This window comes from Cricetulus griseus, chromosome 4 (genome assembly GCF_003668045.3).
Source record: "Cricetulus griseus strain 17A/GY chromosome 4, alternate assembly CriGri-PICRH-1.0, whole genome shotgun sequence".
In the NCBI taxonomy this organism is placed as follows: domain Eukaryota; kingdom Metazoa; phylum Chordata; class Mammalia; order Rodentia; family Cricetidae; genus Cricetulus; species Cricetulus griseus.
The window spans coordinates 175,118,773-175,132,227 of record NC_048597.1 but is presented as its reverse complement, the minus strand read 5'-3'; the positions used below and the strand labels follow the sequence as shown (position 1 = coordinate 175,132,227).

The following is a 13,455-nucleotide window of genomic DNA, read 5'->3' as shown; positions in this document are numbered from 1 at the left end:
TATTTGGGGTTATGCTTTTTCCAAATCAATGTCTTCAATGAAAAAAATACAATCAATTAAACTGCAAGTACATGCTAACTGCAACTGTGACCATCTGGACCGACTAAGGGGTTGCAAATACTGAGAAGCACCGGATGGTATACTTTAGGTGGACATACCATATGCTGCAAAACTATTACCTTAATCAAGCTTTTTAAGGTAAGTCAATAAACAAAAATGGGGGGGGGGATATTTCTTTCTCTTTTTGCTAAACTCAGATAGGAATAGAATCAAAAAGCTGGGAAGATGAATTTTACTTTCTGATGTTTTAGCAGTTGCCTGGGTTCTGTTTTATTCTTTGAACTGCCTCAAACAAGTGGATAGTCTGATCTACTTTAGCAGCACTTATTTTGTTTTTAGCATGTGATATCTAGTCAGATTGTTCAGTAAAGGTGGGTATGGACTTTGTTTACATCTGTGCCATATAAGAACGAGGGGAAGAAGAATGAAAACTGCCTTATTCCAGTTTCTATCATCAATATCAGTGTAGAAAAAGGAGAACACATAAGGGAGCAGGGTCTAACCCAGAAGCTAGATTAGCAGTATCTTTTCCCGATTCCTCAAGATGCTGATGCTTACGACCTGGGCATGAATCTATGCCACTCTGGAGCATAACCACAAGATACAAGACACCCCTTGGGACCCAACAGGAACAGCAGAACAAGGGGACCATTCTACAAAGCCATTTACAAACAGCTCATGGCATTTGAGTATTTGTGCCAAAGGTGCGCTGCAGTTATGAGGGTCTGCTTGTGTTTTTACAGCCCTTTCTGGTACTCTCCCTTCTTTGCCCTTTATTATACTACACAGTGGATGTCCTCAACTCTGCCGTGTACAAATAACTTCTCAAAGCAGCTTCGCCCTCTAGCTTTCATCCACACTGCTGGCCACCACCTGGTGGAGCTGTAATACATAACTTTTTAAGAGACAAATGAGGTGATTGGTTGCCAGGTCTGTTATTACACACTTGGATTCACGCCTTGAAATAGTTCATTTGTGGTGCCTTCATGGAAGATGTTAACACGTCAGTCCAGGTCCAGCAGCAAATTCAACCCCTACCCCCACTCAGTTAGCCGTGCAAGCACAAACAGCAGTCCCTATTTGAGAACCTGCTCTTCAGCAGGCAGGGAGTCTCGTCAGCCTGTTACTTTCTCACTTAGGTAACTGATTTCTCCTAGGGCCCCAAAAGAGGTACTGATAAGAAAGATTAAAGAGATGTGACAGAGGCTGTGTACATGATGGTCAGGAGTGACCTAACATCTCTGTCACCCTCCAGCTGGGCTTTGTGCCCTCTCCTAAGAGAGCATGCTAGTTTGGCAAGCAATCAAAGGGAAGGGAACCTAGTAAGGCTGTGCCTTAGAACTAGTAAGAGGTGAACCTCTTTTTGGCAGATTAGGAAGCAGACTGAAGTACAAGGTTTATTTTCCAAACACCACATACACCATTTACACACACACACACACACACACACACTCACACTTGGCCTCTTTATACCTAGCCACTCTCGGCCCAAAACAACAAAACAAATGCATTCCAGTGGTGACACAGTACTACTGGGCCTGGATTAGCCATGCCTCCTTTAGCAGTATAATGAGAACACTTAATACCAACAGACTTAATAGCCAAATCACATTTTCCATGGCTTGAGGGACGTGACACTTGTCACTGCAAATCAGGACAATCCTTCCCGAAACCAGTATTATTCTGAGAATTCGGGAGTTTCTTGATCCTCCTGCCTCCACCTCCCTAGTGCTTGTTACAGGGTGTGACATACATCTGGTTTATGAGGTGTGAGGGGCGGGACCCAGGGACTAATGCAAACTAGGAAGAGCACTGTACCAACTTAACGGCATCCTCAGCTTAGTCCTCACTCTCTTGCAAACTGAAACTGCCTTTCGAGCCAGGCAGGAGTGTCTCCAGCTACAAGACTCTTTCATGGTCTCCTCTCTCCTGCTGACCCAAAGTTCCTCTTCCTTCTCTCGGTGTAGCCAGCACTAACCAAGGAAGCGGAAGAGACCACAGGAAACTGAGCCGCCACAGCCCTGTATCTGAGTGCTAGCAAGAGCCTGGCCAGAGGGGCCTATGTCATACCACCTCAAATAGAACTCCTTTTGTGGCTTCAAGATTGAAATGTGCGAGAAGGTGCAGGAACTGAACATAGAGGAGGCCCGAGGTGAATCCTCATTCCCATGGAGCTAGCGGGATGGCTCAGCACTTAAGAGGGCTGGCTGCTGTTCCAGGGGACCTGTATTCAATTCCCAGGACCCACAGGTTGGCTCACAACATCTGTAACTCCACTAGCTCCAGGCACCAATGTAGTGCACAGATGTACATATAGGCAGAACACTATACACGTAAAAATAAAACCTAATTTTTAAACCATGCTCATTCTCCAAATCCCAAAGCAGTGTTCTCTGTGCCACTGCACTCCTGACTTGTGGCTGGAGCCACATGCAGCTCTTATGGGGAAAGTCTCCTTCAGGATGCCCCAAGCCTCTGTTCTTTCCCAGTCTGACCACCTTGTAAAATATGATGTCATAAAGTTTTCTTTTCCATTGTTGAGGCAGAAGAGAAAGCAATTAGGAAAATTACAGGAGGCAGCAGAGTCTGACGTCAGCCGAAGGGGAAGACAGCCATTATGAAAGAAGAGAACCCAGCGAGATGTGGCTTGAGAAGAAGCATGAGAGCCAGGGTTTCCATCAGCCAGCAGGTAAAGGGTGTTAGAGACCTCAGTGCTCTGCTGTTGCAACTGGCACACCCACAGAGCCTAAACTCTTGAGAGAATGTCTTCTGGGGGTTGTATGTGGTCATACTGTAACACAGAAAACCACACACACAAAAGATCATGGTGCTGTGTCAAGGACCCTGGCTGTTAAAACCATAGTGCTAGGGCTGCCAGGTCACACTGAAATGTCAGCAAATTCCTATCTGGAATTCCTTGAGTAGCCACCCTGCAGCCTCCTGATGCAAGACTGGTAGCCTTTGTTTGGGGCCTAGGACAGGTCTCTGCTGAGAGCAGTGTGGAGATGCAGTGAGAGGCCTGTAGGGCTCACACAGCAGGGTGGCACAGCTGCACTGTGCAACAGCTTTTCCCTTTGCTTCTAGCACTTCATAACTCCCTGGCCTCCCCTTCTCTCTGCTGGCCACACTCTAAACTCATGTTTCCACATGCCCTTAGGCTTTTTATATCACAGTGGAAAGTTTTAAAACTTGAAGCAGAGGAAATCCAACCCAACCCTCCCACTTTGCTTCCAGTTTACTTTCTACCAGTAGTCATCTGGAATTGGTACACACACACACACACACACACACACACACACACACACACACACACACACACACACGGCATTGCCTGCCTTTAGAAGACCTTATAATACAAACACTCAAGAATATAAAGAGGCTGGCAGGAAGTGGGAGAGAATATGGCAATGTATTTTATGAGTACCAAGCAGAGCCCACCAGCCTTTAAGTTTACATGCTTGTGCAAAGACCACTATCACCCAACCCTGGGGGGTCCAACTGACAGACAACTCCTACCCAGAGTTTGCAGAAAGAGAAAACATCTCTGAATTCCATTCCTTTGAAAAACTTTTCTTTATTTATGCATACATGCATGTGTCTGCTCATCTGCACGTGCACGGCATGTGTTCCGTGTTCTTGGAGGCCAGAAGGGGGCAGCAGATCCCCTGAAACTGGAGTTACAGGCATTTGTGAACTGTCTGACGGTGAGTGCTGGGAACCGAATGCTGGTCCTCAGCCAAGGGCAGCCAGTGCCCTTAGCTGGTCAACACCTTCTCCAGCCCTTTCACTTTCATACATTCAAAACTATAGTTCTAATTCCATCCAAAGCTGTGGTTCTCCATGGGGACATGATCTTGTGCCCCACAAACTTGTGTGGACACTTGTGGACTTTCTGTTTTGGTTGTCACAAGCTGGGAAATAGCACTGGCATGTAGTACACAGAGGACAAGAATGCTTGCTCAACAGCACAGCCCCAAGTAAGAGTTGCCCGGTCCAGAATGGCAACAGAGTGGATGCTGAGCCTCCCTAGCTTAGAGGAAAGAAGCCCCAAAGAACTGATGAGTCAACACAGCCAGAGGAACCTCTCACTCCAGGTACAAAGGTCTTCCCCTCGTATTGGTAAAATGTGTCTGCCTAATCTATTTCATGGCTTCTTTGAATATCAATCATAAAAAATATTTGGCAATTTAATTCTAGATGCCTGAAAATAATCTCTGAATATTTTTAGCAAGAAGGCTAGATAAAACCTATTCCATAGCTGGCCGGTGGTGGCGCACCCCTTTGATCCCAGCACTTGGGAGGCAGAGGCAGGTGGATCTCTGTGAGTCTGGTCTACAACAGCTAGTTCCTGGTCTACAACAGCTAGTTCCAGGACAGCCTCCAAAGCCACAGAGAAACCCTGTCTCAAAAAAAAAAAAAAAAAAAACCTATTTCATGAGATAACGCTCTCATCCTGCTGACAACATAGGTGACTGGGGCAAATGTTTTAGGTATTTACAGTAGGTGGCCCAGGTAAAGACAATCAGTAAATATTTGTGGAATAATGTTCCCTTACTTTAAATCAGATAACTAAAAATCAGTGGACAGCCCCCCCCAAAAAAAAAAGCAGAATTCAGACAGAATCACACCCATCCTACCAGCATCTCTATGCTGCTTATAACCAAATGACTGCACACTTCCCTCCCCTGGACAGACAGCTATTGATCGAAGCCTCAGCTGGCAGGTCAGAACCAGCAGTCAGGTCTGTATGGAAAATTAAACCCGAAGCTAGTTGTTCCTGAACTTTGTAAAACATCATAAAGGCTCTTTGAGTTTCACAACTGTCCTGGGTTGCTGAGACCTGCGTCAACCTTGCTTCCTGGGTAAGCTGTCTGTAGAGATCTATTTGAGGCACCTGTGCGCTGGCTCCAACATAAATACAATGTCATGTCCAGACTGTCTTTCTTGCCAGGAAAGTTTCCAACAACTTTCAGACTTTAACCTTATAAAATGATTTTATATCAGGGTTGATTATTCACTGAATTCAGTTATAGCTGAAGGAATTATAAAAGGTGGGGAGCTGTTAAAAATCACATGACCACTGCATGCTGTCTAGAATGTTTTTACCTTCTACTGCACAAAAATCAGCAGCTAAACAGACACACCAGAAATGAAAGTGTCTAGACATGTTCAGCCCTTCCAGCAGGATACAACACTGTGTCACAAATGGTCCTGCACAACACAGCTAAGGCATAAAACAGGTATCTATCCCCACTCTGTACCACCTCCCCACTTCCTGCAAAGACAATTCCTTGTAACTCATGCCCTCGTCGACAGTATGTAACACTGAGTGTCAAGCTTCTCACGTTAACTCAGATGTCCTGCTCCACAGAGCCGGCAGCAGGTATCTACAGAGACGTTTTCATTTACTATTTGACTGACTCAATACATTTCCCACCAAAGGCTTCAGAGATCACACACCAGGAGTGGAAATTCATTTTAAGAACTGTCAAAGTTCTTGCTTTTGCGGGAAAATCTGCCATTTCTCCTGTCTCCACTTTGACAATGTGCAGTTCTGGTTGCCAAAATGTTAAGTCATGTTTTGCAAGAACAGAAAGATGGACTAAATCTTGGCTCCCCAACTTTTCTGAGTGAATGGCTGGCTTCGGAGAAGCTCACCTCATGGTGCCTTGACTACACCCTGGAGCACAGCAGGGTGTTGCTTGTAAGGCCCTTCAGTCTGAGGAGGACGGGGCTTCTCCCTGTTTCACTCCTTAGGCTAATGATAACGTCTCTCTTGTAGCAAACACAAAAATCTCAAGTTCTAACATTAACTGGAAAACTGAAATGTATTAAGTATCACAATTAAAAACCAAACCAGTTTCTGCCCCCAATTTCCGGTGGCCATTCACTGTTCTTCATCTGACAACTGAGTCACTGTGGGTGCGTGTGGTAGATCTCTCTTCCATCTACCTGGAAACATCACTAAACCAAAGGCTTCTCCAGAGCAGATCAAAGGGTCCATTCAGATTATCTTTACAAGCTGTAGGAAAACCACCAGTTATGACTCCAGTCCCTCCCTGCCGTCACCAAACAACAGACTCCACCCTGAAACAGGACTCCTTGGTAACACAGAAGAAGCCTTTTCCAAGCCTTGGAGTCTGGTGGGTGAAGAAACACTCCTGATCTTGCTGAGAATGCTTATTTTGCCAAGAAGTCACACCACGAATACTTGCTGTGGAGTCTCCAAGGCCAAGTCTATCCAAAGAATTGAGCTTTCTTCGACCCACTGTTTTAGAAACCTGAGGACCAGAAAGCAAATACTTCTAAATCCTAAACATAGAAAGTTAAATTTTCCCTGGGGATGTAGTTCAGCAGTAGAGGGCTCCTGTAAGATGCATGTGGCCTTAGATTCAATCTCTTGCACTAACAGGGGAAGAAACAAATTTCCTAGTCAATAAGTTAGATGTCTTGTGGGATAACCTTTTTTGTACACTGTGAAGACGTCTTTGCCGAGGTGCCTTCTGACTGGTTTAATTAAGTGCTGAATGGCCAGTAGCTAGGCAGGAGAGGGTAGGCGGGACTGGGGGTGGGTGGGAAGAGGAGGATTCTATGCATTCGGATTTCACCAGCAGACTCGGAGGGAGTCGGACATGCTGTACTGAGGAAAGGTAACCAAACTATTCGGCAGAATATAGATTTAAATATTGGGCTAATTAAGTTATAAGAGCTAGTTGGAAACAAGCTTAAGCTAAAGGACAAGCTTTCATAATTAGTAAGTCTCCATGTCATTATTTCGGGGCTGGTGATCTAAAGATCATTGGACAAAAAGATTGCTACAGTGTCTGCTGAAATCTCAAAATAAGGCTTGATTCTTAAAAAAAATAAAAATAAAAACAAGGTAAAAGTAGTCTCGGGTTAAGAATGCCACAGTTGTGGGGTGGACTGGCCCAGGCCCACTCAGGAGGCAGAGTTTGATGATAGCCTGGTCTAGATAGTGAGTTCCAGGCCAGCCAGGGCTGTAATGTGAGACCTGTCTCAAAAAGCAAACAAACAAACAAACAAACAAACAAACAAAACCCAACCCAGAATCAGGTTCAGAAGCACTGCACAACCAAATATAAGGAGGAGAAGTTACTGTCACACAGAACCCTCCATCTAGATGGGATGTCAGAGGTGATTTGCTGGTATTACTCCTACACAGTAAGAGTTGCTAACAGATATGCCTCTACTCTAAATGTAAAAACCCCAGACATTGCTAAAGACAAGACATAGATGGTCTTTTATTGTATATTTAATACATCACACACACTTCCTTTGTTAAATAATGTATTTTTATTTTTTATTTTTTTGGTTTTTTGAGACAGGGTTTCTCTGTGTAGCTTTGGAGCCTATCCCGGCACTCGCCCTGGAGACTAGGCTGGCCTCGAACTCACAGAGATACACCTGCCTCTGCCTCCTGAGCGCTGGGATTAAAGGCGTGCACCACCAATGCCCGGCTAATAATGCTTTATTTTTAATGTAATATATATTCTCTGGGCAGATTTTTCCCCCTTTCCACTCAAAATTAAGTCTTCAACCATTCCAGATAGCAATGAAAGCATATTTTAAGAGTCTGTAGGTATTAGTCCTCTCTATCATTTCTTACTCCAAAGCAGCCACCTTAAAGTAGTTCTGACTACTACGGAATAACAAAACAGTTCAGCTGTACCTTCCTCTGGGCTAAGACTTGACCATGAACACACGGCAGCAGTTACTGCCTGAGCACTTTGGGCAAACCAAACCTTGTATCTCCACACCAGTTTCTTCATCATAAAATGGAAATAACCTATCCTATTGCAATTATGATAACTAAAGTAAATTATATTTTTTTAAAAAACACAGTTGAGGGTGCCTAGAAAAATGGCTCAGCACTTAGAAGCACGTTCAGACCTTCCAGAGGACTTGAGTTCAATTCCCAGGCCCCACAGGGTAGCTCCCAACTGCTTATAACTCTAGCTCCAGGGATCCAACATCCAACAAACGCCCTCTTCTGGCTTCGTTGGCACGCCTGCACCTGCGCACACCCCTATTAAAAACACACTTGGGAAGAGTTCTACATACACATAAGTACTATTGTAAGATCTCTAAATTTCTGCATGGCAATAATTGAAAGAATTTTGCTCCAGATGTTCTGGAAGCTTGTCCAGATGTAGACATGAAGTGGCCTATTGTTGCTGGGCTGGCATCCCATTTTAAAACTAAACCACTGTGGGGTTCTTCTGAGTGCCTTCTGTAGGAATAAGATGTTAGCTCTTAACATTTTACAGTTTTCACAGTAAAGGACATGTTTTTACAACATTCCTCTTGAGGGTAGGAATAGTAGCTTAAAGAGTCATGATTTTAGTAGTGTTAAGTAGAACAGACACTAGCTCCATGTTTGATACACATTAGCCAGATCACACCTTTCCAGAATAAAAGTATTAGCTTCACAAAATACACTCCAGGCAGAAGGAATCCTGGCCTGAAGCACAGACAGTTGCTCTCAGGCCACACCTTGCACAAGTTCCTCAAGTGTACTGGGATTTGGCTTCCTTCTAATGGTGGGTGTTGTAGGACTGGTGAGAGATAGCTCAGCAGGTAAAGGGGCCTGCAGACAGGCCTGGCGACCTGAGCTCCATCTCAGGGACCCATGCAACGAAAAGAGATCCAACTCCCACAAGTTGTCCTCTGACCCTCATATGTGCACTACCCACAAATAAATAAATGGAATTAAAAATTACTAAAAGTCAACAGTGTAGGACAAGAAGGCCTCCTTTAGCTATGTATGTATCTAACTGGAGTACTACAAATACAGTTTTGACAAAGTCCATTTGGGTACTCTATTCTGTCTACAGTTAAGGACTACTGATTATCAAAGGGGATTTCTAACAAACTTGATATTTGATTACAAAATACTTTCTGTTGTTGGTTAGAAGCGGTAAAACAGATCAGATATGGAAAGACTTATGACAGAGACAGGATTCCTCTTCCAGACCAAGAAAACCTTCCCCTCAAAGTATAGCAGATTCAACCCAAGACCTGTGTCCTAACTAGACCAAAGGCATTCATTCATTTTGGTAGTCTCTATCTTCTATTCCTAAATTAAATTCATCCCCCCCAATAATGTAACTCAGTCTTTAATGATGGTAAAACAGTAAATGCCACGTAAACACTTCATCCTAATGCTATCTGCAGTCTCCATCCCCAAGACCTTGGGAGATCTGACAAGCCATCTCTTATGCTTTTTTCTCTCTCTTTTCTTTCTTTCTTTCTTTTTTTTTAAGACTTATTTATTTATTATGCATACACTGTTCTCCCTGCATGTAAGCCTGCACACCAGGAGAGGGCGCCAGATCTCATTACAGATGATTGTGAGCCACCATATAGTTCCTGAGAATTGAACTCAAGACCTCTAGGAAGAACAGCCAGTGCTCTTAACCGCTGAGCCATCTCTCCAACCCTCTATGCTTCTCTTACTCAAATAATCTAACTGTTCTGCTCTTGCCTTCCTAACTAGTGGGGCATTAATGAGTGGCACCTAATTTTAACAAGAATTGGAGCTACTAAAGACACTCTACATACAGAAACAAACTGAGTGATTTCACAGAATTTTACCCCCAAGAATGTTAAAAGTCTCCATAGAAGAACAGTGGAAGAATGCCACCATTTGCCAGTTCCTGGTAATCAGTTCCTTCAAGGTACTGACCATATTTGCCAGTTCTGATCTTTGAAGGACAGGGCAGGGCCAGGCCTGGTGCTACCAACCTGTGGACCCAACACTAGGCTTGCAAGTGCAGAGCCAGCCTAGGAAACATAGCAAGATCTTGCTGTTGGGTGAGAGGGAGACAGAGTACCATAGCTATCAGAATATAGAATATTCCTGAGCCTAGCTTTAAAAAACTATCACTAACTGCATATAAATCTTATAGAAAGTCAGATAAATATAGACTCATAAACACCTTGAGAAAATTCTGGTATATTCACTATATGGATGTACAACAGAAAGTAATTTTTGACTTAATGTAAAAAACAAATATCAGGACAGGGGATGAGGGTATGACTTAGTAGTAAAGCAGTTGCTCAGCACATGCAAGACCCTGGGATCCATCCCCACAGCACACACACCCCAGGCTAAAAACTCCATATGAAGTAGATGTATATAATTACAATAATTACAAAATACAGAAAGTATGCAAGGGGCCAGGGGAGACGGCAGAGCACACCACCAAAATGTTGGCTAACATTTTTCCTCCATATGCTAAATTTTACTTTCAGAATATGCACCTAACATGAAACAATATAGGGGAAAGGACAGGAGACCTGGCAGGAGGGAAGGAGGAGAATTGCTTGAAGTAAGGGAATGGCAGAGAGTTTGGTTACCATTTAGTAAGTGCTGTAATTAAGCTTTTACTCTAGTTAGGAACTTTCTACATGTTCACAATAAGCAAATTATAAAATATCTGTGCTGGAAGGACAGCTTGCCTAATTCTGTCAACAGGTGTAAAAAATAATTACAAACTGCATAATGCTTTACAGGTTATGACATATTTGCAAACCAACATCAACTGTCTCTTGAAACACCTGTTCATATACCCTCTTACTCCCTTTATAGATCAGCAAACCCTGAGTTAAACAGATGATACACATTTATAATAATGTCAATCACTTATCAATGCTTACCACATGCTAGCCTCTGGTGAAACACAATCCTCTAAGAATTGCCCTCATCCCATAGATAGGAACCTGAGGGGCAGAGGTTAAGTGAATTGCCCACAGTCATACGGTAAAGAGTCAATACCACATGTTTAAAACAGAAGTCATGAGTTACATACAACTCAACCTCACAAGGTTCTTGGGTGACAGAACTGGCCGTGAGCTGGTTCTTTAGCTTTTCTTACCTCACTAGTCTATATGATGATCTACATTTCAGGGCTCATTAGTTTTGGGGCTGGGGTGTATCTACCTCAGTGGTACACTGTCCTATGCACAGGGCACTGGGAATTAAAAGACAAAAAACACATACCGCAAAGAAAAAACACTTGAACTGGGCAGTGGTGGTGCATGCCTTTGATCCCAGCATTCAAGAGGCAGAGGCAGGCAAATCTCTTGAGTTTGAGACCAGTCTGGTCTACAACAGCTAGTTCCAGGACAGCCTCCAAAGCCACAGAGAAACCCTGTCTTGAACCCACCCCCCCACAAACAACAACAACAACAAAAAAAACAAACCAAATTTTACAGCCATGCTTAGGGACCAGAAGCAAAAGTACTGGGCGCAGTAATACCCTGAACTCACTTTGCTGGAGAACCTGCACCTCAGGAGTAAGTTAAAACATTTAACTGCAAGTTAGGGGGCACCCAACAAGTCCATCCTATCTATCTATCTATCTATCTATCTATCTATCTATCTATGATCTATCTATGTATGTATGTATCTATCTATCTATCCATCCATCCAAGTCAGGAATGCTCTATTCTGGAGCCAAATATGAGTGATCACGGACAGGGAACAGGAATTGGGGTTGCCACAAATACCATGTTCCAACATGGTAACAATTTCATGGCGTTTTTATAGTAACAATTTTAAAACGCCATAAATCAGGGTGTTTTAAAAATACATCGGTGGGAACATCAGGTAGGTGGATTACTGTAAATCGGGTAAGCCTCAGTTGTAGGCCTCAGATACTATCTGATAGCATTCTTAACCTTTGGGCTGGTGGAAGCTATGGGTCTGTTTGCTTATCTCCAAAAGGATTTTACCTGATAGTCACAAGGATACTAGGTCACACAGAGGTAGGCAACAAATGGCTAAGGAGGGGCCTAAAGTTAGCCCAAGAGCTACAGTTAGTATAATTCCAGCTCTCCACAATCACAGGAGTTCTGGTCAGTCGTTCATCTTGGCAGGACATTTAGCATCTTTTTTTTTTTTTCCCCCTGAGCACTTCAGTTCACAAGAGAAACATATCACCCTAGCAGCAGGGGCATCACCTCCAAACCACAACACCGCAACTCCAGCGCCTAACATTCGCTGAGGGGCACAATTTCCAGGGCCTTGAGTGTCCAGTTAGGGGTTGCTTGTCACACCCCTGAAGCTGGAGGTCAGAGACTGGCCTCACTTTATACAGGAAGAGGGTTAAGCGCCGGTGCAGACACCTGAGCAGGAGCCGGAGCCCGGGGCCCAGCGCTGGTAGTGCCAGAGAGAGGCCACCGGCCCTAAGTCCGTCGCTCCGAGCTGGGCCTTGCAGCTCGGCCCAGACGCCCGGTTACTCACATTGCACCAACCGGTCTCCGGTGAAAGTGGCGGAGCAGCTAGTGACCAGAGCGCAGGGGACACCAGCAGCCATGGCTGCAGCAGAGCAGTTCCGAGCCGGCGCCGCTTCCGCCTTGGACCGCACCACGGCGGCCGACGGAGGGGGAGACGCTGCGAGGACGCGCTGAGCCTTGAGCTGCGGCAGCTAGCACATCCCCTTCCGCTTCTCCAGTGGAGCGCGCCGGTCGCGCGCCGCGTTGCTATGGGGACTGGCGTCCCCGCCTCCTAAAAGCTCTCGGGAGGCGGCACCTCCCGGGACTAGAGTCCTCAGCCGCCCCAGCCATGGCACAGGCTCAGGAGGGCAACGACCCCATCGGAACCATCCTAATCCAGGTGGGAAACCCGCCCGGCCATCGGCCGCCCAGACCTCCCTGCGAGCCCCGAAACCTGTGCCGCCCCCAGCACCGCCGTTCACTCTCGGTCTCACAACAGGAAACACAATTACCCTGTAGAGCTTCGTGTGGGGGTTGAACACAGAGCATGCTAGGTGAGCGCTAAGCAAGTGCACTACCATTAGGCTGCACCACCAGCCCTCCTTTTACTTTGAGACCAGCTGGTCATTAAATTAAGCTGTCTTTCAGTGCACTCTGAAGTTCAGGCAGGCCTCGAACTTGTGACCCTCCTGCCTCAGCCTCCTGAGTAGCTGCACTAGCTGGCTCAGGTGTTCAGGACAGCATTTAAAAATATATTATGAAATGTTTAAAGTCAGTGACTTGGGGTTATGGGGGGAGAGACAGATTCATTAGGAGGTTTCAAGGAATTCGAAGAGAAAGTAAAATAGGGGCCCTGTGTTTCTTAAGATGAAATATTCACTACTTGTCTGGGAACACACACCAAACATTGAACTACAAATCAATATACAAATGAAAACTCAGGGAAATGTCTTTATAATCTAGAGAGAAAGCGATCAAAATCTTCTTCAGTTTGTGACAGTTAAACATATTTTTCTGAAATAGCTATTTTGTTTTTTCCAAGTTTAGATATGGTCACTTTAAGATGTTTCCTCACCATAACTTCTATCTCATATTTAGCTCCTTTTGACTAAGGCTTAAAATAATTGCCTGAAAGGTCAGTCACTTCTAGAAGAA

General features: G+C 44.7%; 2 protein-coding genes across 4 annotated transcripts in view; one reads left to right on the top strand and one right to left on the bottom strand.

Annotated features, from left to right (window-relative positions):
* Aagab (alpha and gamma adaptin binding protein) overlaps positions 1–12,482 on the bottom strand; it is a 42,601-nt gene extending 30,119 nt beyond the window's left edge. For all 3 annotated transcript variants that reach the window (XM_027414788.2, XM_027414787.2, XM_027414790.2), the window contains exon 1: positions 12,329–12,482. In XM_027414788.2, coding sequence (XP_027270589.1) covers positions 12,329–12,401 — 73 coding nt within the window. In that variant the 5' untranslated portion in view covers positions 12,402–12,482. The remainder of the gene's footprint in view (positions 1–12,328) is intronic.
* A 108-nt stretch (positions 12,483–12,590) lies between these two features.
* Iqch (IQ motif containing H) overlaps positions 12,591–13,455 on the top strand; it is a 184,022-nt gene continuing 183,157 nt past the window's right edge. Inside the window, exon 1 of the mRNA XM_027414782.2 lies at positions 12,591–12,700. Coding sequence (XP_027270583.1) covers positions 12,650–12,700 — 51 coding nt within the window. The 5' untranslated portion in view covers positions 12,591–12,649. The remainder of the gene's footprint in view (positions 12,701–13,455) is intronic.